The 25343-nt window shown below is 41.6% G+C and overlaps 1 protein-coding gene across 2 annotated transcripts in view; it reads left to right on the top strand.

Annotated features, from left to right (window-relative positions):
• The first annotated feature begins 24594 nt into the window (after nt 1-24594).
• LOC140195096 (potassium voltage-gated channel subfamily B member 2-like) overlaps nt 24595-25343 on the top strand; it is a 341942-nt gene continuing 341193 nt past the window's right edge. For both annotated transcript variants that reach the window (XM_072252945.1, XM_072252849.1), the window contains exon 1: nt 24595-25173. In XM_072252945.1, coding sequence (XP_072109046.1) covers nt 24595-25173 — 579 coding nt within the window. The remainder of the gene's footprint in view (nt 25174-25343) is intronic.

Raw genomic sequence — 25343 nt, 5'->3', positions numbered from 1 at the left:
GAGATCAAGTATTGCATCCTCTCTCATAGGAACCTCTATATATTGATTTAGAAAACTTTCCTGAACACATTTGACAAACTCCAAGCCATCTAGCCCTTTCACAGTGTGGGAGTCCCAGTCAATATGTGGAAAGTTAAAATCCCCTACTATTTCAACTTTCTGTTTTTTACATCGGTCTGCAATCTCTCTACAGATTTGCTCCTCCAATTCTCTCTGACTATTGGGCGGTCTATAATACAACCCTATTAGTGTGGTCACCCCTTTCCCGTTCCTCAGTTCCACCCACATGGCCTCTGTAGACAAGCCCTCCGGGCTGTCCTGTGTACACACGGCTGTGGTATTTCCCCTGACTAGTAATGCCACTCCACCCCTTTCATCCCTCCCCCTCTATCACGTCTGAAACAACGGAACCCTGGAACATTAAGCTGCCAGTCCTGCCCCTCCTGCAACCAAGTCTCACTAATAACAATAATGCCATAATCCCACGTGCCAATCCACGCCCTTAGCTCATCTGCCTTACCTACAATACTCCTTGTATTGAAATAGATGCACCTGAGAACATTTCTATCATGTACAAACCTTTGATTTCTGTCTATACATGCAGTCCTCGCATGACCTTTATCCTCCTCCACCTCACTATCTGCTCTAACACTCTGGTTCCCCTCCCCCTGCAAATCTAGTTTAAACCCCCTGGAGCAGCACTAGCAAATCTACCCACAAGGATGTTAGTCCCCCTCCAGTTCAGGTGCAAACTGTCCCGTCGGAACAGGTCCCACCTTCCCTTTAGCAAAGCCCAATTTTCCAGAAACGTGAAGATCTCCCTCCTACACCATCTCCTTAACCACGTATTTAACTGCATTATCTTCCTAATTCTAGCCTCACTGGCACATGGCTCAGCTAGCAATCCTGAGATTGCAACCCTGGAGGTCCTGTCCTTCAACTTTGCACCTAACACCCTAAACTCTCTTTGCAGGACCTCCTCTTCCTTCCTATCCATGCCATTGGTCCCTACATGGACCATGACATCCTCACCCTCTCTCCTGCGAATACCGAGAACTCGATCCGAGATATCGTGGACCCTGGCACCAGTGAGGCAAAGGACCATCCGGGATTCTCAATCTCTCCCACAGAGCCTCTTATCTGTCCTGCTAACTATTGAATCCCCTATCACTACTGCTCTCCTCTTTTCCCTCCTTCTTTTCTGAGCTGAGGGTCCAGTCTCGGTGCTAGAGATGTGACCACTACAACTTGTCCCTGGTAGGTCGTCCCCACCAACAGTATCCAAAACGGTATATTTATTGTTGATGAGAACGGCCACAGGGGTGCTCTGCTCTTTCTGTCTATTCCCCTTCCCTCTCCTGACAGTCACCCAGCTACCTGCCTCCTGACTTTTAGGGATGACTGTCTCCTTGAAACTCCTGTCTATTTCTGTCTCTGCCTCACGAATGATCCGAAGTTCATCCAGCTCCAGCTCCAGCTCCAGTTCCCTAACTCGGTTTGTCAGGAGCTGCAGCTGGATGCACCTTTTACAGGTGTAGTCATCAGGGACAATTGTGCTGTCCCTGACTTCCCACATACTGCATACAGAACACTCGACTGCCCTAACTGCTGCCTCCGTTACCTACTCTTAAGTTAATTAAATTAAGTTAAAGGAACTTAGCCGGCCTTAATTAAGATTTTATTAAACCATACCTTATATCTTAAAGGATAAGTTATCTCGTTTTTATATGGATATATCTCCCTACTGTGATAGGTGTAACAATGAAGAGGCTTCATTTATTCATATGTTTTGGACATGCCCAAGTTTTGGAAAATATTGGAAGGAAGTATTCCAAAATTTTTCTGTACTCTTTAAAGTAAATTTTATGCCTAATCCTTTGACTGCCTAATCCTTTGAGTATTGTTGGAAGGAAAGATATCATCTTGAAGACGTCTGATTTGCACATTCTGGATTTTATCTCTCTTATGGCTAGGAGGGTGCTTTTGTTTAAATGGAAGGATGCTGTTCTGCCTAATCATGCTCAGTGGTTACGGGATGTTCTGGCATGCCTAAATTTAGAAACGATTCATTGTTCAATTTCTGAATCTAACCAAGATTTTCAAAATTTGTGGAGGACATTTTAAATTATTTTCATAATCTTTGACTTCTCATTAAAGTACAGAAGTTGGTTAATAGCATATTTTATTATCTGATAAGGTTTTTTTTTCTTTTCTCCCTCCCCCCCAACAGCTTCGACTTTGGTAGAGGGTATAGGTCTTTTTTTTTTATAAAGTTGTTTATATTCTAATACACGAATTAATCTAATCTATATGAATATAGAATAAGGAGTTTGTTAATGTGATTCAATATACTGCATCTGGTATTATTATATTTTTTCTTTTGTTTTATAATATGTATTCTCTTGGACTCTGTATTCTTCTACATAGAAATCAATAAAAATATTGAAAAGAAATGATATAAAATCATATCTGGGCAGATAAAATTGTATGGTGTAAAGAAAATAAATGCAGATGAACATGTAGATTCATAAACCCAGCCCAATAAAATCAGAAGGCTCTATAAGGTGGAAGAAAGATGAAAAAATGCGGTTGTTGAGGCTGAATCAGGAGATAGCAATTAATGGTGTATTAATTATGGGGGTAAAAGAAAACATTATTGGAAAAGGATATGGCATCAATCAATTCTTGAAGGAATTAGAAGAAAGATGAGAGAGAGCAGTGATTAAGTAAAAGTTTAAAATTATTGTTCAGCATTTGCTATATTCAAGTTTATTGTCATTTCAATGGTATACATGTATACCATCAAACAAAACAACATTCCCCCAGACCAAAGGGCACAACATGGTATGTATAACTCACACACAACAGTTGACAGAAAAAGAAGGAACTACAGAAAAAGAGATAATGTTGCTTTCAGGGTTTTATGAAATGAAATGTGTGATCATGGGGAAAAGAAAAAAAAATCACAAGCAGATAAATGGCAAGTTGTTGTACTGAAAAGCGGGCCTGTCAGCATAAGAAAATACTACATTCTACTTCTTGGAAAGGAGAGGTACATGGTTTTGAGGTCCCCAAATGCTGATCTATCAGATGTCAAGGCCGATCAACCAGATGAAGAAATGGCATAGTGGTCCAAAACCTCAAACAAGTCAAGGGGAAGTTCATCTGAGCAGTTTCATTAATCCATATCCTCACAGGCAAATTTTTGAAAGTAGGATTACATTGTGGTTTCCACAAGTACAATGAAGAGGTGCAAAAGAATTACATTTGTGGAAGAGTCTGAGATTTATGGAGCTTGTTTGCAGCTACGGATAGATGAGTGAAATTTCTGGATTGCTGTCAGTGCCACATGCCAGTGAGGATAGAAACAGGATGATTTGGCAGATAAATGTGTAGCGGAGAAGTGGGTGCAGGGGGAAGGGCTTCAGGTTCTTGAATCATTGGGATCTCTTCTGGGGGAGGTATAACCTGTTCAAAAGTGATGGGTTTTACCAGAACCCGAGGGGGATCAAAATTCTTGCAGGCAGGTTTGTTAGAGCTATTGGGGAGGGTTTAAACCAACTTGGCAGAGGTGTGGGAATCAGAGTGAAGGGACTCAGGATAGCACAGATAGCAAGAAAGTAAATATAGCGTGCAGTCAAATTGTCAGGAAGAGCAGGCAGGTGATGGGGCTTAGTTGCAGCCAACAGGCTGAGGATCAAATCATGAGGGATGCAGAATCAGAAAGGATAGCAAATACGGTACTCAACGTGTTGTATCTAAATGCACATAGTATAAGAAATAAGGCGGATGATCTAGTTGCAATATTACAGGTTGCCAGGTATGATGTTGTGGCTATCACTGAATCATGGCTGAAGGATGGTTGTAGTTGGCAGATGAATGTCCAAGGTTACACATTATATCAGAGGGATAGGAAGGTAGGCAGAGGGGGTGGTGTGGTTCTACTGATAAAGAATGGCATCAAATCAGTAGAAAGATGTGACATAGGATCGGAAGATGTTGAATGCTTGTGCGTTGAGTTAAAAAACTGTAAGGGTAAAAGGACGTAGATGGCAGTTATAAACAGGTCTCCCAACAGTGGCTGGGAGGTGGACCACAGGTTACAATACAAAATAGAAAAGGCAAATCTAAAGGGCAATGTTATGGTAGTCACGGGAGATTTTAACATGCAGGTTGATTGGGAAAATCAGGTTGGCAATGGGTCTCGAGAGAGTGAGTTTGTTGAATGCCTAAGAGATGGCTTTTTAGAACAGTTTGTCATTGAGCCTATTAGGGGGTCAGCTATACTGGATTGGTTGTTATGCGATGAAGTGGAGGTGATTAGGGAGCTTAATGCAAAAGAACCCTTATGAACCAGTATGTTAAAGATAAAAGAGCAATGAGAGTGGATATAGGACCACTGGAAAATGAGGCAGGAGAAATTATAACGGGGGACAAGGAGATGGCTAAATGACTAGATGAGTACTTTGCATCAGACTTCACTGTGGAAGACACTGACAGTGTGCCTGATGTTGTAGTGTGTGAAGGAAAAGAAGTGGGTGCAGTTACTGTTACAAGAGAGAAGATGCTCAAAAAGCTGAAAGACCTAAAGGTATATAAGTCACCTCGACCAGAGGAACTGCACACCAGGGTTCTGAAAGAAATAGCATTGGAAATTGTGGTGGCACTAGAAATTATAGTTTGAAGATCATTGGACTGAGGCACAGGGCCAGAGGACTGGAAAATTGGAAATGTTACTCCACTCTTTAAGCAGCAAGGCAGCAGAAGGGAAATTATAGACCACTTAGCCTTACCTCAGTGGGTGGGAAGATGTTACGGGTCAATTGTTAAGGATAAGGTGATGGAGTACTTGGTGACACAGGACAAGATAGGACAAAGTCAGCATGGTTTCCTTCAGGGAAAATCCTGCCTGATGAACCTGTTGGAGTTCTTTGAGGAGATTACAAGTAGGATAGATAAGTAGGATGTAGTGGATGTTGTATACTTGGACTTCCAGAAGCCCTTTCACAAGGTGCCACACATGAGGCTGCTTACCACGTTAAGAGCCCGTGCTATTACACGACAGTTGCTAGTGTCGTTGAAGAATTCGCTGATTGGAAGAAGGCAACGAGTGGGAATAAAAGTATCCTTGTCTGGTTGGCTGGCAGTGACTAGTAGTGTTCCGCAGGGGTCAGTGTTGTGACCACTTCTTTTTATGCTGTATATAAATGATTTAGATGATGGAATAGGTAGCTTTGTTGCAAAGTTTGCAGATGATACAAAGATTGGTGGAGGGGCAGGTAGTGTTGAGGAAGCAGGCAGGATGCAGAAGGGCTTAGACAAATTAGGAGAATGGGCAAGAAAGTGGCAAATAAATACAATGTTGGAAAATGCATGGTCATGCACTTGGCAGTAGAAATAAATGTGTGGACTATTTTCTAAACGGGGTGAAAATCCAGGAACCTGAGATGCAGATGGACTTGGGAGTCCTTGTGCAGAATACCCTGAAGGTTAACTTACAGGTTGAGTCAGTGTTGCGGAAGACAAATGCCATGTTAGCATTCATTTCAAGAGGTCTAGAATACAAGAGCAAGGATGTGATGCTGAGGCTTTATAAGGCATAGGTGAGGCTTCACCTTGAGTATTGTGAACAGTTTTGGGCGGCTTATCTTAGAACAGATGCGTTGGCATTGGAGAGGGTCCAGAGGAGGCTCACAAGGATGATTCCAGGAATGAAAGGGTAATCATACGAGAAACCTTTGATGGCTCTGGGTCTGTACTCGCTGGAATTCAGGAGAATAAGGGGGGATCTCATTGAAACATTTTGAATGTTGAAAAGCGAGACAGTGTAGGTGTGGAAAGGATGTTTCCCATGGTGGGATAGTCTAGGACAAGAGGGCACAGACTCAGGATAGAGGGTCGCCCTTTCAAAACAGAGATATAGAGAAATTTCTTTAGCCAAAGTGTGTTGAATTTGTGGAATTTGTTGCCACATGCAGCTGTGGAGGACAGGTTGTTGGGTGTATTTAAGGCAGAGATTGATAGGTTTTTGATTGGACACGGCATCAAAGATTACAGGGAGAAGGCTGGGAACTGGGTTTGAGGAGGAGCTAAAAGGATCACCCATGATTGAATGGCAGAGCAGTCTCGATGGGCCAGATGGCCTAATTCTGGTCCTATGTCTTATAGAAACATCGAAAACCTACAGCACAATACAGGCCCTTCGGCCCACAATGCTGTGCTGAACATGTACTTACTTTAGAAATTACCTAAGGTTGCCCATAGCCCCCTATTTTTCTAAGCTCCATGTACCTATCCAGGAGTCTCTTAAAAGACCCTATCGTATCTGCCTCCACCACTGTTACTGCTAGCACGTTTCACACACTTACCACTCTGCGTAAAAAAACTTACCCCTGACATCGCCTCTGTGCCTACTTCTGAGCACCTTAAAACTGTGCCCTCTCATGCTAGCCATTTCAGCCCTGGGAAAAAGCTTCTGACTATCCACACGATCGATGTCTCTCATCATCTTATACGACTCTATCAGGTCACCTCTCATCCTCCACCGCTCCAAGGAGAAAAAGTCGAGTACTTTCAACCTATTCCCATAAGGCATGCTCCCCAATCCAGGCAACATCCTTGTAAGTCTCCTCTGCACCCTTTCAACAGTTTTCTCATCATACCAGTAGTGAGGTAACCAGAACTGAGCACAGTACTCAAATTGGGGCCTGACCAGGGTCCTATTTAGCTGTAACATTAATTCTCAGCCCTTAAACTCAATCCCACGGTTGATGAAGGCTAATGCACCGTATACCTTCATAACCACAGAGTCAACCTGTGCAGCAGCTTTGAGTGTCCTATGGATTCAGACCCCCAAGATCACTCTGATCCTCCACACTACCAAGAGTCTTACCATTAATACTATATTCTGCCATCTTATTTGACCTACCAAAGTGAGCCACCTCACACTTATCTGGGTTGAACTCCATCTGCCACTTCTCAGCCCAGTTTTGCATCCTATCAATGTCCCGCTGTAACCTCTGACAGCCCACCACACTATCCACAACACCGCCAAACTTTTCTGTCATCAGCAAATTTACTAACCTATCCCTCTACTTCCTCATCCAGGTCTTTTATAAAAATCACGAAGAGAAGGGGTCACAGAACAGATCTGAGACACACCACTGGTCACCGAACTCCATTCAGAATATGACCTGTCTACAACCACTCTTTGCCTTCTGTGGACAAACCAATTTTGGAAATCCTTACTTTCTCAATACTTTCCTCATGGGGCACCTTATCAAATGCTTTGCTGAAATCTATATTCACTACATCTACTGCTCTACCTTCATCAATGTGTTTAGTCACATCCTCAAAAAATTCAATCAAACTCGTAAGGCATGACCTGCCTTTGACAAAGCCATGCTGACTACTCCTAATTATATTATGCCAAATGTTCATAAATGCTGCCTCTCAGGATCTTCTCCATCAACTTACCAACTACTGAAGTAATATTCACTGGTCTATAATTTCCTGGGCTATCCCTACTCATTTTCTTAAATAAGGGAACAACATCTGCAACCCTCCAATCCTCTGGAACCTTCCTGTCCCCATTGATGATTCAAAGATCATTGCCAGAGGCTCAGCAATCTCCTCCCTCACCTCCCACAATAGCCTGGGGAACATCTCACACGATCCCAGAGACTTATCCAACTTGATGCTTTCCAAAAGCTAAAGCACATCCTCTTTCTTAATGTCTATATTCTCAAGCTTTTCAGTGCGCTATGTCATCCCTACAATTGCCCAAGATCCTTTTCTGTAGTGAATACTGAAGCAAAGTATTCATTAAGTATCTCTGCTATTTCCTCCAGTTCCATTCACACTTTTCCACTGTCACACCTGATTGGTCCTGTTCTCTTATGTCTTATCCTCTTGGTCTTATGAAATTCCATAGGAATTTAAAGAAGCAGATAATCCAAGCAATATAGTTAAATATTTGAAGTTTGCATTTTACATATGCTATTGTGTTACAAGATTTGCAGAGGTTGGACTAAAATCATCACCTTGCACTTCACACAACAAACTGGAAGAAGTCCATTTTCATATCTGCATGAAGTATAGGGCCGTGCAGTCCAACTGTGCAGCCATAATTTCTTGAGAGTAAGCAAAAAGAAATATTAATACTATCATTTAATAAAGCAGACTTAGATTCTATTTGAAAATATTAATTGTTGGAGAAACTACAGCAGAAAATTAGAATACAGTTCAGAACATAAGGTTACAGGGAAAAGAAATTAAAGCAGATTAAGGAGCAAGCAAGAGATTGCTATTAAGTAGATCTGTTAAAAATAGCATTAGAGATCTAATTTATAGAAAGTAATTCTGCTATATAAAAAGATTTATAAGGTAGAAATAAACCAGGAGGTAAGAAGACTAGGTAAATTATAAGGAATAGAAGCAACTGTAAAAAATAACAACAACCAAACAAAACTATGCAACATATTTTGCTGAAAACATCTCATCAATAAAGAATTTCTCAAATATTTTTTCACAATTAAAATGGGTGAGATGAAAAAAATATGGTAGATTATCTACACTTTAACTTCTAGTCTAAATTTTGCGTGAATACATGTTTGTGTGAAAAAAGCCACAATTCTTCTCAGTTGCAAGAAAATAAGTTAAATAATTCTTAAGGATGCAAGTATTCCTAAAACACACAAAAATGCCTAGTTGTACCCTCAAATATAAAAGAAAATAAAATTTAAAATCCAATGTTTTAAACTAAGCTCAACAAAACTTGTTGATCTGAATTTGGTAATGTTCACTTTGTATTATTTCAGTAGGAAAGGTCCAACGCAAACAGCTTTACTTAATCTTATGTTTAATGCATTGCTGACCTGGTGCTTGGAAAATGAGCACCTCTTTATTTAGATTTTTAGAACAGATTTGACAAAGCTCAAGATCAATAACTGTCATATGGAATAGTTCGGCAGAAGCTTTGTTTCAAATTAGGACGAAAAGGGAACATTTTTTAACTGGATAGAATGTACACGAGTTTGGTATTATTGTTGATCTTAGTATCAATACTAATAAACCTTAAGATCAAGTGTTCTCTATTGTACCGCCATTGACACATATTTAACTTTTAGAGGTGTTGAGCATCAGCCTGCAAGAGCGTCATTCTTCTGAGCTGAAAAAAACTGAGCTTCTGCCTGCAAATTCTAACCTATTCCAGGTAGTGTCACACATTTAAATACTGAACTTAATTAATAAACATTCCAGCCTGCATTTTGATGATCACTTCCCCATTTTCCTGTTGCCTCATTAGACAACATCTGACCTGCGCTGTCCTCTAAAAGATACCTTAAATTTGACTTCAGTAGACCTGCTTTGTAATTCTCAGACAGCAGCAAATCATCGCTCACAGTTTAGATGTAAGCAGAGTGTCTCTGCCTTTTCATATGGAAAACAAGGACATAGGATCAGGGTTAGGCAATCAGGCATATCACACCGTCCCCACCATTTAACATGATGGTCCCAGCTCCACTTCTGTGCCACCACACCACACTCTTCTGTTTCTTAATCTATCAAGTTATTATCCAGCTTCATCTCAATTTCTTCTAATAATCCAGTTTCACCACCTGCCAGACTCCCATTTCATAATACTCCTACAGAAAAAAAAACATTCTATGTAGCTCACTTCAAATAACCAATTCCTTATCTTGTAGTTCTGTCCACTGTTTGAGAGTATCCCGTTAACATTCCAACATTTATCCTGTAAAATCCCTTTAAGAATTAAAGGGAAGGAATTCTTTTAATGCCCACTGCTGCTGCCTGTGAAGTTTGTAGATTCTCCCACTGATTGGTTGCTCCAGTTTTCTCCGATAGTCTAAAGATGTACCAGTTGGTAGGTTAATTGGTCATTGTAAATTGTCCCATGATTAGGCTAGGATTAAATTGGCGGATTGCCGGGCAGGCTTGAAGAGTGGCAAGGGTCTATTCCACGCTGTATCTCAATAAATAAATATTTGTCTGAATAAGGTCACTTCTCATCCTTCTGAACTCCAAGGAATAGAGGCCCAAAGTATTTAGTCTCTCAGGTTAGGACGACACCCTTATTTCAGTAATTAGGCTGCTGAATCTTCTTTGTATTGCCTCATATGTTACCACAGTTTATTTAGTTAGGGGGCAAAACTATATGCAGCGTTCCAGGTGAGAACTCACTAATACCCTGTATAATAACAACGAAACCTCCCTATTATTAAACTTGAAGCACGTTGCAATGAAAGTCAAAAAGCCATTTGCCTTCTGAACTAATGTTGCTTCCCAGCTTGCATTTTGTGATTTATGCACTCGAACATCTTGGTTCCTCTGCAGTTCATACCTTGCGGTCTCTCTCCATTTAGGTATTAGTCTGCCTTTTGATTTCTCTTACCCACAATTCCCCACATTAAACATTTATTAGTCTTTTGTTAGTTGCGCAATCCATCTATATCCCATTGCACAATCCTTAACACAGCAAGCTCCTTAATTTTGTACCTTGCTAATAATAATGGTACAACTAAATGGCATATGGTTCACTACCTTCGGCCTTTCACATTGGTTGTTTTCCAATCTTTTGTTACCATCCGGACTTTCCTGTGTTGTGGACATGTTATGTTGCACTGCAATGTGTGGTAACACTGTGGCCTGCCTCCAGCACACCCTCGGGTGTGTTAGTTGCTGACACAAACAACTTATTTTACTATAAATTTTGATATGTAAGTGATAAATTGGGATCTTGAATCCCATGAAAACTTTCAATCAATGGGATCACTATCTCTACAAACAGTTCCTTCAGAACTACTGCTTGCTATTCATCAGGTCTTGGCAACTTGTCCACGTCTGGTGCTGAGTTTCTCCAATCATTTTCTTTTGTAACTGGATATTTTATAAGTTCTACCTTGATATTTGGTATTAGCCCATATGATATCTAAGGGATATTAGCAATGTCTTCCACAGCAAAGACTGATCCAAAACATCTGCCATTTCTTTATTTGTTGTTACTATACTGTATTACTTCACAATCCACCTTCTGCAGAGGCCCCAGATTTACCTTAGCAATCGCTTGCTATTTATGTATTCATAGAAATGTTTGATGTTCATTCTTATATTAATTTTCTCTCAAAATTGTTTAAAGTTTTTTTAATGCAAGTTCATGTAAGATTTTTCTCAAAATTAACTTTCTACCTTCTTTTTAACTTTTTAATTCTTCTGCTGGTGGATTCTAATCTTCATAGCACTCTAATCTACCAGGAGATAGATTGCCCCTGGGTTTCAACTTAACATTATTTTTTACCTTCTTTGTTAACCACAGACTGTGCCTTCTTCTCATTAAATCACTGCCTTTGATTGGGATAAACTCTAGGCTAGCAGCTTTGAATTTGCCACTGTTCCTCTACTGACCATCCCTTAAGTTTGTTTATACAGACTACCTTTGACAACTTCTCCCTTGTACCATAATAACTTCTATTATTTAAATTGAACACACTAGTATTTGTCCTCAAACCAGAATTCTATCATATTGTGGTCACCATACCCTATGGAATCTCTAAATGGAAGATTCCTTGTTAATTCTTTCTCACAAGACGAAATCTAAAATAGTCCATTCTGGGATAGGCACATTACTCTAAAAAACAATCCCTGATGCAATCCACAGATTCTGTTTCTACAATACCCTTGTTATTGGTTTAGTTATGAAATTTAAAATCTCCCATGAAAATTGCATTTCTCTTCAAACATGCCTTTCATTTTCCCCCATTTAGGCTTTGACCTAATGAGAGGTCATCATTTGGGCATCTACGTATATACTACTACCACCACCAGGTTCTTCCTTATCATGCTATTCATAATTTCAACCCAAAATGATTCCACATCACTACCCACTATCATGACTCAACCTGGAACATTGATCACCCAGCCCTGGTCACTCGGCCACCATATTTCTGTTAGATCATATTCATATGTTGGTACCTGTGCTTTCAACTTTGCTGTTTTGCTGAAGGGAGCCACATGCATTTAAATAAACATTGAGCCTTGATATTTTATAGTTATTTTAAACTCTGGATTTGTTCCATTTTGCATGCTTTCATTTACAGTATATCATCTACACGAGGCAGTCACAATATGGCTGTCAGATTCCTGCTTACCATCCTGTGACACTGCTCTCTTACTTACTTCTGATTTGTAAACCTTCTGTTCTTGGAGCCCTCTCCTGCCTATCCACTCACCCTCACCCCCTCCCCACTGAATCAGGCTTATTAAATATCCTGTTCTTGGAGTCCTTCCCCCTCCTACTGTATCAGTCTTTACCTGACCAGCCCATCTGTGACTACGATCCACAACAATATGACTGAACCTTAACTGCCCTCTGAAGTGACTAAGCAAGCCACCCTAACAAAACCAGTACAAATTTCAATTAAAAGAAACTGGAGTAATAACCATGTGTCAACCTTGACCTTAGATAGCAGATTGGCACACCAAGCCCTGTTGACCCTGCAGTTTTCATTAACAGTTCGGGATGTATGGAAAAATTGGAGCCAACGTGCCAGATGCTTGCTTCAACAACCCTAATAGGTAAATAAAGCTATAAGACCATGATATAGGAGCAAAATTAGGCCTTTTGGGTCATTGTGTTTGCTCTGCCATTCAATCATGGCTGATCCATTTTTCCCCTTCTCAGACCCACTCCCAGCCTTCTCCCTGTAACCTTTGATACCATATCCAATCAAGAACCTTTCCAGCTCTGCCTTAAACACACCCAATGATCTGGCCTCCACAGCTGCCTGTGGAAACAAATTCACCACCCTCTGGCTAAAGAAATTTCTCTGCATCACTTTTTCAAAAAGAGGTGCAGAGAACCTATTGAAACCTATTGAAATGGATGCCACTCTATCCCGAGTCTGTGCCCTCTTTTCCTAGACTCTCCCACCATGAGAAATATCCTTTCCACATTTATTCTGTCTAGGCCTTACAGCATTCAAAACGTTTCAATGAGATCCCCCCCCCACCGACAAACCCAGAGCTATCAAACATTCCTCATATGATAACCCTTTCATTCCCAGAATCATCCTTGTGAACCTCCTCTGAACCCTTTCCAATGCCAGCACATCTTTTCTGAAATGGGGAACCCAAAACTGTTCATAATTCTCAAGGTGAGGCCTCATCAGCGCCTTATGAAGCCTCAGCATCACATCCCTGCTCTTGTATTCTAGATCTCTTGAAATAAATGCTAACATTGCATTTGCCTTCCTCACTACCGACTCAACCTGCAAGTTAACTTTTAGGGTGTTTTGCACAAGGACTCCCAAGTCCTTCTGCATCTCAGAATTTTGGATTTTCTCCCCATTTAGTAAATAGTCTACACATTTATTTCTACTACCAAAGTAAATAACAATGAATCTTCCAACATTGTATTTAATTTGCCACTTTCTTGCCCATTCTCCTAATCTGTCTAAGTCCTTCTGCAGCCTACCTGCCCCTCCACCAATCTTCATATCATTTGCATAGATGGCTTTGTTGCCATCATCTGGCAACAAAGCCATCTATTCCATCATCTAAATTATTGATATTTTTTGTGTTCGTCCATCGTCGACGTCGATGAGGACCTTGACACCATTTGATGGTCTCGAGACTAGCGTGTGATTTGGATTTAAGTGAGGGAGAGTTGCGCAGCGTCAGTCTCACTGTCTCTTCCCAATTCCCATCTGGATACAGTGGCAAGACAGAGTCGAGATGGCTGGAGATGGGACTAGGCGTAGTGGATGACCAGGACATCTCCTGTGTCTTGCCCTGATCTACACGTTCCACGACGCTTGCAGAGACCGCCTTCTTGACCGTTGGACCTTCCATTGGTCTGGTCCGCTCAATCCGCCGGAGTCTGTCTTCACATGCTGGGATAGACAAATCCCTATCTCACCGAGGGTTTTGAGACCCGTTGGCTACCCTCACCTGGTTTAGCCAGCTTGTCGAAGCCGTTCCCCGGGGTGTGGCCGCTGTCGCATGCAAACAGCTACAAGGAGCCACAGGTGAGAGCTGAGTGCCAGGTGGGGACCAAAGGTGGACTAACCGCCTTGAAAAGGACGCGACATGTTCCCCCACCAGAGGTGCTACCCCTCCCTGACAACCTATACACCGCAATCATTAATATACAGCATAAAAAGAGGTGGTCCTAACAACGACCCTCTGGAACACCACTAGTCACTGCAACAATCAGAAAAAGAATCTTTTATTCCCACTCATTGCCTCCTACCAATCAGCCAATGCTCTAACCATGCCAATAATTTCCCTGTAATACCATGGGCTACAATAGTCACTATTTTATTATTTCATACATTATTATTAAAAATTGCATATTATTGCACATTGGTAAATTATTGCATATATTGATATATTGTAGATTAGTTATTATATTTATTATTATTGCTAAGTGTGTTTTTAAATGTTGCTGCTGTAACAAAATAATTTCCCACTCAGGATTAAAAAGTACTTATTATTATTATTATTATTATTATTATTATTGTTATTACTAACTTGGTAAGCAGCCTCATGTGTGTCACCTTGCCAAAAGCCTTCTGAAAGTCCAAATATACAACATCCACTGCATCCCTTTTATCTATTCTATTGGACTCTCCTCAAAGAATTCCAACAGGTTCATTAGGCAAGATTTTCCCTTAAGGAAACTGTGCTGACTTTGTCCTATCTTGTCCTGTGTCACCATTACTCCATAACTTAACAATTGACTCTAACATCTTCTCAGCAACTGAGGTCAGGCTACCTGGTCTATAATTTCCTTTCTGTTGCCTCCCTCATTTCTTAAGGAGTGGAATGACATTTGCAGTTTTCCAGTTCTCTGGCACCATGTCAGAGTCCAATGATTATTGAAAAATCATTACTAATGCCTCCACGATCTCTAGTTACCTCTTTCAGAACCCTAGAGTGCAGTTCATACTTATGTACCCTTAGGTCTTTCAGCTTTTTGAGCACCTTCTCCCTTGAACTAGTAACTGCACTCACTTCTTTTCCCTCACACCTTCAACATCTGGCACACTGCTAGTGTCTTCCACAGTGAAGAATGATGCAAAATAGTCATTTAGTTCATCTGCCAACTCCCTGGCCCCATTGTCTAGCAGTTTTATATACACTCCCAACTCTCTTCTATTTTTATATACTTGAAAAAGCCTTTACTCTCCACTTTGACATTGTTTGCTAGCTTGCTTTCATATTTCATCTCTTCCCTCCTGATGATTCTTTTATTTGCTCTCTGTAGGTTTTAAAAACCTTCCCAATCCTCTATCTTCCTGCTAGTTTTTGCTTTGTTGTATCAGACATCCCACCCTGCAAAAACTCATTTCAGGGAGGTAGCACCACCATTTTAGGGAGGTAGCACCCTCACCCCCCATATTCCCCCCCCCCAGTCAACCTCCAAGGGTGTATGTAATATTTTGTTTAGTGATTTTGTCTAATCTGTAAACCAAGTTGGGTATATGCAGAAAATGTGACATTAAAATATGTACTGATATTATATTATCATGTTTATTCTATTACAACTTTAAGCAAGTCTACAGGGAGTTTGGCCTCATCACGTAGGACATCAATAGCGTAGCTCCTTAGCAGCCAGCCAGCCAGCTAGTTTAAATAACGTTAGCTATGCTAATTAATGAATGACACCTATTAAACTCACCTCAACATGTCTTTTACATTTTAACCCACCATGGGCAATAGAAAAGTCACTGCTGCAAACAGTGCAGCGAGCAACACTGTCATTATTTTTGAGGTCGACTGTGAAGCCCACCCACAGAGAAAACTGACAGGTCTACTTAGCAGGGGTCCCCAACTTTATTTGCACCGCGGGCTGGTTTAACATTGACAATATTCTTGCGGACCGGCCGTCCCGTGGGGAGGGTGTATTAATCACGACCAGAATATAGGTGATAAGTCAACTACAAGTCACTAATAAGTGGCTAATACACTCAATTTCATTTCTAAAAGGTTTATCTAACGAATTTAATATTAAACACGCAGCGCATATTTTCCTCGTATGAACATATAAAATCATTGCAACACACCAGTATCGCTGAATCAGTGGGAGCCCTGGGCTTGTTTTCCTGCAACGAGATGGTGCCATCGAGGGGTGATGGGAGACAGCGATACTCGAAGGGGGTTCCTTATGTCCAGTTTATTCCACAATTTAGTTTTCGTTGCATTCAATACAGAAAACTCCACTTCGCAGAGATATGTTGGAAATGGAAGCAACGTTTTCAGTGCTTCCGTGGCTATCTCAGGATATTCAGCCTTGAATGTGATCCAGAATGCCGGCAGAGATGTTATGTCAAACATACTTTTCAGCCCGCTGTCATCTGCCAGCTCGAGGAGTTGATCTTCTTCCCGCGCTGACATGGATGACGTGTGCGTAATAACCTCGCGTGCACACAAATTCAACAGTGGGCGTGACAGGGAATGAGGAAAGGTGCAGCTGACTCATATCACCAAATCATATCATTTCCTCGTGGCCCAGTGGTTGGGGACCACTCTTAGCACGAAGAGAGACCAATCAGGATGCTCGCTCTCCCAATCCCTCTCAAAAAAATCAATTTCTGGGATATTGTATATAATTTCTAGGCATCAGGGAGCCACTATCAATATGTGGGAGACTCCCAGAACTTCTGGGAGAGGTGGGATGTCTGTTGTAGGCACTCTCCTTTGCTTTTACATTAGCTTTGACTTCCCTTGTCAGCCACGGTTGTACTATTTTGCCATTTGAGTATTTCTTTAATTTTGGAATACATCTATTGTGCACCTTCCTCATTTTTCCCAAAAACTCACACCTTCATCCCTGCCAGCAGCTCCTTCCAATTTACTTGGCCAATTCTTCTCTCATAATCCATAAGTCCACAAGTGATGTCCAAAGTAAGATCCATAAGTGGTATGGAGTTGGAGAAGGTAAACCAGGAGTACTTAAAACAAACCTACAAACCTTATAAAATATCTAAGCATATTTAAGAGAGCTTGTAAATTATGGCCCACCACTTACCCCTCAACTGATGAATCAATACTATACAATAGGTAGGATTGAAGGTACTCTGAATTGGATATTTAGTGGCTTGCAAGCAATACTACTGACTAAATAGCCCAAATCCCGAAGGGCACTGCTGCCATACTAAGCTTTCTTCTGTTAAAACACTTGTCTATCAATTACAGATGCCTCCTAAAATAATATTGTCAGGATTTCTCATCATACATTCATAGATTGCATAATGTTCCTCCTCCTCAATGAAAATTGTTCAACTGTGTCAGAAGTAAATGGAATAAATTCAGCACAAAACTGAACATCTTAAAATCAATTAGCCTTGATGTGATGAGAACCACTAGCAGCAGAAATATATGGAATTATGATCCTAAAGCTTATCCATCGCCTCACTTTACCATAAATATCAAATCTGGAAAATAGAACTTTTTCCGTCAAGACAGTAGAAGAGTACGCTTGAGGTAACACATGGCGTCTATAGAATGAAGCTAACTTATGAAGCTACAACACATCTACATAAATGCTAAACATGGATTCTGCCAGCTGCAGAATGGTAAACGAAGATGGTCAAATCTCTACAACACGCAGTCATGAATTGTGATCCCTCAGTTAAAAAGAAAATAATGCCAGAGCCCAGCAAGCAAGTACACAAGACTGAAGACAATTAATATAACCTCGCTGGGTTTTCTCTTGAGGTCTGCCTTCTGGTAGAAACCACTTTTCAGTTAATTCAATTCACTTCACTTGACATCAAGAGATAATTGACTGCGCTCAAAATACTGAAATCTATGAGCTTCAATAATATTTTAACGACAATACTGTTTGTCATTTGTGCTTGAGTTTCAGAACTAACCATATACTTAACAAGCTTCTGTAGTCAGACTAGAAATTATCTGCATGCTGAGAAATATACTGAACTTATTCAAGTAGAGAGCAATAGTCCTCACTAAGCTTCCCTATTGTGCTGCTGTGATTGTTGCACATGCAACAATCTTTAAGGAATCCAAATGGAAGAGCCTCTCAGAATCTGTAACATCCAGAATTAACAAAAACAAACTCAACTAAATCATCATTCGACATCGCATTTAGGTATATCTTGAATCAAAACAGAAATATAATAATTGATTACCCTTGTGCATATTCTAGTGCCTATTTTATCCTTGACTGTTCTACTGCACGTATGATGTGTTCGTTCATGATCAAATAAACTGAAAGTTGCCACCTTGAAGTGATTGATATTATTGATGGCTCTGAAAGTTAACCCTGAGTGGCTACGTCAAGCTGAATAGACTCTATACCCGTTATCCAGCAAGATGAATAGGCCTTGAATTATACAATCTCACAATAAGCAGCACCTGCAGTTTGGAGTATTTCCACCTTACAGGCATTTAGAAAGACACTAGCTCAAGTGAGAAAGCTGGCAAAGAAAGACTGATCATTAGCGTACAATGAAAATAAAGATTCAGCTAATGGATGCTGTTTGATAGTTAGGTCTGCAAGTGTAAGAATGGAGCAGGCCATCACTTGCATATTCAGACTCCATACAGAATCTTGTGCAAACAAGCAGTTTCATTCTTCCCCACCATGCACCTTGGCATTTCAAAATAGGTTTTCAGATAGACTTAGCAGTGCCCTGGACCTTGGCTAAGTGCTAAGACAATAAACATCATAAGACCACAAGATATAGGAGCAGAAATAGGCCATTTGGCCCATCAAGTCTGCTCTGTTATTTCATCATGGCGAATCCAATTTTCCTCTCAGCCCTAATCTCCTGCCTTCTCCCCATATCCCTTCATGCCCAGAATCTATCAACCCCTGCCTTAAAAATACATAAAGATTTGGCCTCCACAGGTGCCTGTGACAAAGAATTCCACAGATTCACCACTCTCTGGCTAAAGAAATAGCTCCTCATCTCTGTTTAAAAAGCACGCCTCTCTATTCTGAGGCTGTGCCCTCTGGTCTTAGACTCGCACCCATAGGAAACATCCTCCCCACATCCACTCTATCAAAGCATTTCATCATTCAATAGGTTTCACTGAGATTACCCCTCATTCTTCTGAATTCTAGTGAATACAGACCCAGAGCCATCAGGCACTCTTCATATGACAAGCCATTCAATCCTGGAATCATTTTCGTGAACCTCCTTTGAACCCTCTCCGGTTTCAGCACATCTTTTCTAAGATAAGGGGCCAAAACTGCTCACAATACTCCAAGTGAGGCTTCACCAGTGCTTAATAGTTTCAACATTACATCCTTGCTTTTATATTCTAGTCCTCTTGAAATGAATTTGCCTACATTGCATTTGCCTTCCTCGACACAGAATCTACCAGCATATTAATCCTTAGGGAATCCTGCACAAGGATTCCCAAGTCCCTTTGCACCTCAGTTTTTGTACTTTCTCTCCATTTAGAGACAAGGAATTAATTTCTTCTACCAAAGTGCATGACCATACACTTCCCAACACTGTATTCCAACTTCAATTTCTTTACCCTTTCTGCTATCTGTCTAAGTCCTTCTGTAGTTTACTTCGTCAAACTACCTGCCCCTCCATCTATCTTCACATCCTCTGCAAACTTTGTAACAAAGCCATCAATTCCATTATCCAAATCATTGACACATAATGTAAAATCTATCAGTCCCAACATAGACTCCTGTGGAACAGTAATGACCGGCAGCCAGTCAGAAAAGGCTCCCTTTACTGGCACTCTTTGCCTCCTGCCAATCAGCCACTGCTTTATCCATGCTAAAACCTTTTCTGTAATACCATGGGCTCGTAGCTTGTTAAGTAGCCTCACATGCTGCACTTTGTCAAAGGCCTTCTGAAAATCCAAGTACACATCAACCAATTCTCCGTTGTCTATCCTGCTTATTACTTCTTCAAAGAATTCCAACAGATTTGTCAGGGAAGATTTTCCCATGAGGAAACCATGCTGACTATAGTCTACTTCATCATATGCCTCCAAGTACCCTGAGACCGTATCACTAATAATTCACTCCAACACCTTTTCAACCGCTAAGGTCAGACTAACTGGCCTATAGTTTCCTTTCTTCTGCCTCTCCCTTCTTGAAGAGTGAAGTGATATTTGCAATTTTCCAGTCTGGTGATTCTTGAAAGATCATTATTAATGCCTCCACAATCTCTTCAGACACCACTTTCATAACTCTAGGGTGTACACCATCTGGTCCAGGTGACTTATTTTCCTTCAGACCTTTCAGTCTCCCCAAGATCTTCTCTCTGGTCATGGTAACTTCAAACACTTTATGCCCCCGACATCTGGAACCTCCACCATCCTGCCAGTGTCTTCAACAGTGAAGACTGATGCAAAGTACTTATACAGGTCGTCCGAAATTTCGTTGTTCCCCATTACCTCTCCAGCATCGTTTTCCAGTGGTCCAATATCCACTCTCGCCTATCTTTTACACTTCACGTATCTGAAAAAACTCACAATAAGCATTGTTCCTCCTGCTGTTCTTCCCCGGTCCATTGTAGTAAAGACTGTGGTCCAATGTTATAACAATTATAAACCATGCAACGAATGATTACAAGCACCATCTTAAACTCTGTCCAGGATATGAGCACTATCTTAGAATGGTACTTGCATCTTATTGCATTTCTACGGCAGCATGGTAGATATGGGCCAGCTCTTCTGCCTTTAGTTTGCTGACAGGTGTCATGAGTTAATTCTGAATTCTATAGCTTTGTTGATACTAGTCAGCCAGCTACCTGATGATAAAAGGGTCCTAACTGCCAGTCAGAAACCAGCATATACCTGCAAAATCTATTTCCTATGGTTAAAAGAGAAAGCAACACTGAAAGAGTAGAATTTTTCTTTCTATTTGCAATAATTCCAGGTTGCTGATGAGAAACGCACAGACTGATATGAATGCAAATTATGTCATTTTGAACCTTAGCACAGGTTGCCATGTGTACAACTCCTTGTGCTCCCTCAGCTTGCTTCCTACTGTTAATGGACTATGATATTTAGTGCCTTGGTCAATATCTCATACAAGAGTAGATGACAAAGTGGAAGATAAAAACTCTTGCAGCCTGTAGCATAAAATTTAGGGAATACTACCGATCAGACAAACTGGCACAAGATATAACTTACCATTTTATTCCATTATTGCTGCTTGGTTTCTCTTGAAGTTACTGCTAAAAACTCTGGTAAGACCTTGGGCAATGCTAGTCAAATCCATACAGGTTTTTTCTTTTTCTTTTCCAGACCTCATAAATAAACTGTATCTCAAACTGAGGACTAAGGAGAGACAACTGAGGCCGCAAGTCTGGATGGGCAGAAAGTTAAGTCAAGTCACTTTTTATTGTCATTTTGACCATAACTGCTGGTACAGTACACAGTAAAAACGAGACAACGTTTTTCAGGACCAAGGTGCTACAGGAAACAATACAAAAACTACACTGAGCTATGTAAAACAACACAAAAACTAGACTACAGACCTACCCAAGACTGCATAAAGTGCACAAAACAGTGCAGGCATTACCATAAATAATAAACAAGACAATAGGCACAGTAGAGGGCAGTAGGTTGGTGTCAGTCCAGGCTCTGGGTATTGAGGGGTCTGATGGCCTGGGGGAAGAAACTGTTACATAGTCTGGTTGTGAGAGCCCCAATGCTTCAGTGCCTTTAGCCAGATGGCAAGAGGAAGAAGAGTTTGTATGAGGGGTGCATGGGGTCCTTCATAATGCTGTTTGCTTTACGGATGCAGCGTGTGGTGTAAATGTCTGTAATGGCAGGAAGAGAGACCCCGATGATCTTCTCAGCTGACCTCTCTATCTGCTGCAGGGTTTTGCGATCCGGGATGGTGCAATTTCCAAACCAGGCAGTGATACAGCTGCTCAGGATGCTCTCAATACAACTTCTGTAGAATGTGGTGAGGATGGGGGGGTGGGAGATGGACTTTTGTCAGCCTTTGCAGAAAGTACAGACCTGCTGGGCTTTCTTTGCTATGGAGCTGGTGTTGAGGGACCAGGTGAGATTCTCCGTCAGGTGAACACCAAGAAATTTGGTGCTCTTAACGAACTCTACGGAGGTGAAAAGATTGTTGTTCATCAAAAATTATTCTTGGATATTTAGAAGCCCAGTATTCAAGGGTGTTAACTAAGGTGATCATGAATTTGGGACATCATAAAAGCAGGTTAGATGTGGGTACCACAGGGTAAGGCTTAGTGAGATCCCACAGTCCAATACAGTGCAATCAAAACATTGTTGTAAGACCATAAGATATAGGAGCACAATTAGGGCAATTGGCCCATTGAATCTGTTCCCTTACTTCATCATGGCTGATGCATTTCCTTCTCAGCCCCAATCTCTTGCCTTCTCCCAGTAACCCTTCATGACCTGATTAATCAAGAATCTATCAACCTCTGCCTTAAATATACCCAATGACTTGGCCTCCACAGCCGCCCGTGGCAATCAATTCCACAGATTCACCACTCTCTGACTAGGGAAATTCCTCATCGCTGTTCAAAAAGGACGTCCCTCTATTCTGAAGTTGTGTCCTCTGGTCCTAGACTCCTCCACTGTAGAAAACTACTCTATCGCGGTCTTTCAACATTCAATAGGTTTCAATGAGGTTACTGTTCATTCTCCTGAATTCCAGCGAGTAGAAGCCCGGAGCCATCAAACGTTCCTCATAGGACACGCCTTTTAATCCTGGAATCATTTTTATGAACCCTCTCCAATGTCAGCACATTCTTTCTTAGATAAGGGGCCCAAAACTGCTCACAATACTCCAAGTGAGCCCTCTCAAAATGGATGCTAACATTGCATTTACCTTTCTGACCACCAAATCAACCGCAAAGTAACCTTCAGAGGAATCCTGCACAAGAAGTCCCTTTACACCTCAGATTTTTGAATCTTCTCTCCATTTAGAATAGGGGTTCCCAACCTAGCTTCACAGACCCCTCAGTTAATGGTAGGGGTCCATGGCAATAAAAAAGGTTGTGAACCCCTGAATTAGAAAATAATCTACACTTTAATTTCGTCCACCAAATTGCATGACCATACATCTTCCGATATTATTCCAACTGACATTTCTTTGTTCATTCTCCTAATCTGTCTAAATCCTTCTACAGCCTCTCTGCCCCTCCACTTATCTTCATATTGTCTGCAAATTTGGCCACAAAACTATCAATTCCATCTTCCAAATCATTGGCATATAATTTAAAAGGAAGTGGTCCCAACACAGACTCCTGTGGAACACCACTAGGTTACCAGCAGCCAACCAGAAAAGGCTCCCCCATTCTCACTCTTTTTTTCTCCTGCAAATCAGCCAATGCTCTCTCCATGTTAGTATCTTTCCTGTAAGAAAAGTTGTCAGGAAGATAATCCCACAGGAGTAGTGTAATTATCTCCGTAATTTTCTAAATGGAATGGTGCACAGATACTGAAATCACTTTATACATACTTCTGAAAGAAACCGCATTGGATGTTTAAGTCTGAGTCACACTAGGAACTGCTGACTCAAATTAGTATGTCATAAAATGATCCACAAATAGTCACCATCTCATACTTCAGTGAGATGTTCTTCAAGTCTAAAGCCAGATCCCTTAAACCACCTATGAATGCAGTATAACACTTTGAAATGCAGACAAAATTGAGCAAAACCACATCAATTGAAAGGGAATAAAATTTAACAAAGGTTCGTGAACATTCATAAGAAATGGTAAGTCAGAAGTGCAACAAAATCTAAATTGCAGAAAAAACGTGCAAAGATAATAAAAGGGAAGATCTGTGACAGAAAAGTTGAAAGCAAATTTAAACAAACCAACAACCTGTAAGAATGAGGCACAAAGTAATGTTGCAGAATGACCTGGCCTGATTACTCTGTGCAAATTTCGTATGATGCAAACCTCAGCTGGGGTATACCAGTATATATAAGATATTATAACAAACACCATGCTACTTTTAATATTTTATAATTTGTCCACCCTGCTTGGCGACTGTGCCAATCGTGCACGGTCAGCTCAGAACCAGTGCAAATCGCCATCACCGACGCCCGGGCGCCGACGAAAGCCAGGCACAGCTCCCTTCCTCGACGCTCAGCCAGGACCTGCCACGAGCCACATGGTTTCGCCTCGCCGTCACACGAAACACACCCGCCCCGATGCGCTCCGGGAGCCTGCCGGTGGGGCGGGCGGCGCATGTGCGTCCCCGGAGCAGAGCGTGGGAGCGGCGGTGTACCGTGCCCCGGGCCGGCTCGTGCGGGCTCCAGCGCCCGCCCGCCCGCCAGTCAGTCAGTCTGTCAAGAGGCGGCGCCGCCCTGACGTTGTTCTGCCAGCCGAAGGGATAATGCTGAATGAAAGTGACTGGCCAGCGTCGGAGATTAATGCACACCCGCTACTCGCATGTTGTTTTCTATGTAGGTTCGATAATGGAAGGACCTGTGTGAAGACCTGTACGGGTTTATTTTAAAGTGTTCTGTGTATTTATTTATTGTTTTGGATTTATTCTAGCTGGAAACTCCTTTAATTGACTGATTTAGTATTTGTTTTTTTTTAAATCGCTCTCTTTTTTAATAGTCGAGTTGCCATGGCAGAAAAGATCCCAACGGGGATTGCTAAGAAAGCATCCCGATCCACGGCTTCCCTTCCCCCGGAGCCCATGGAGATAATCAGGAGAAAGACTTGTTCCAGAAGGGTTAAAATCAACGTTGGAGGACTTAACCACGAAGTCTTATGGAGGACATTGGAAAGGTTACCCCGGACTCGTCTGGGGAAACTGAGGGATTGCAACACCCACGAATCCCTGTTGGAGACCTGCGATGATTATAACCTCGATGAAAACGAGTACTTTTTTGATCGTCACCCTGGGGCTTTCACGTCGATTTTGAATTTCTACCGAACTGGGAAACTGCACATGATGGAAGAGATGTGCGCCCTGTCCTTCGGCCAGGAACTCGACTACTGGGGCATTGACGAGATCTACTTGGAGTCCTGCTGCCAAGCCAGGTACCACCAGAAAAAGGAGCAGATGAACGAGGAGCTGAGGCGGGAGGCTGAAACCATGAGGGAACGGGAAGGCGAGGAGTTTGACAACTCGTGCTGCCCCAACAAAAGGAAGAAGTTGTGGGACCTGCTGGAAAAGCCCGGCTCCTCTGTGGCCGCGAAGGTAAGGTGCTGATGGGATTCCCCAGGAAGACGCGGTCGGCTTGATCCTGCCGCCAGCAGACTTGCAGGCAGATACAGCTAAGCCTAGAATGAAATAAAGCACAGTTTAGTTCACTCGTTTTAATCGAGAAGTATTTTTTTCTTTGCTCATTATAACGGTTATAAACTTCT

Source organism: Mobula birostris, chromosome 1, assembly GCF_030028105.1.
Source record: "Mobula birostris isolate sMobBir1 chromosome 1, sMobBir1.hap1, whole genome shotgun sequence".
Lineage (NCBI taxonomy): Eukaryota > Metazoa > Chordata > Chondrichthyes > Myliobatiformes > Myliobatidae > Mobula > Mobula birostris.
This window is presented reverse-complemented; position numbering and strand designations above follow the sequence as displayed.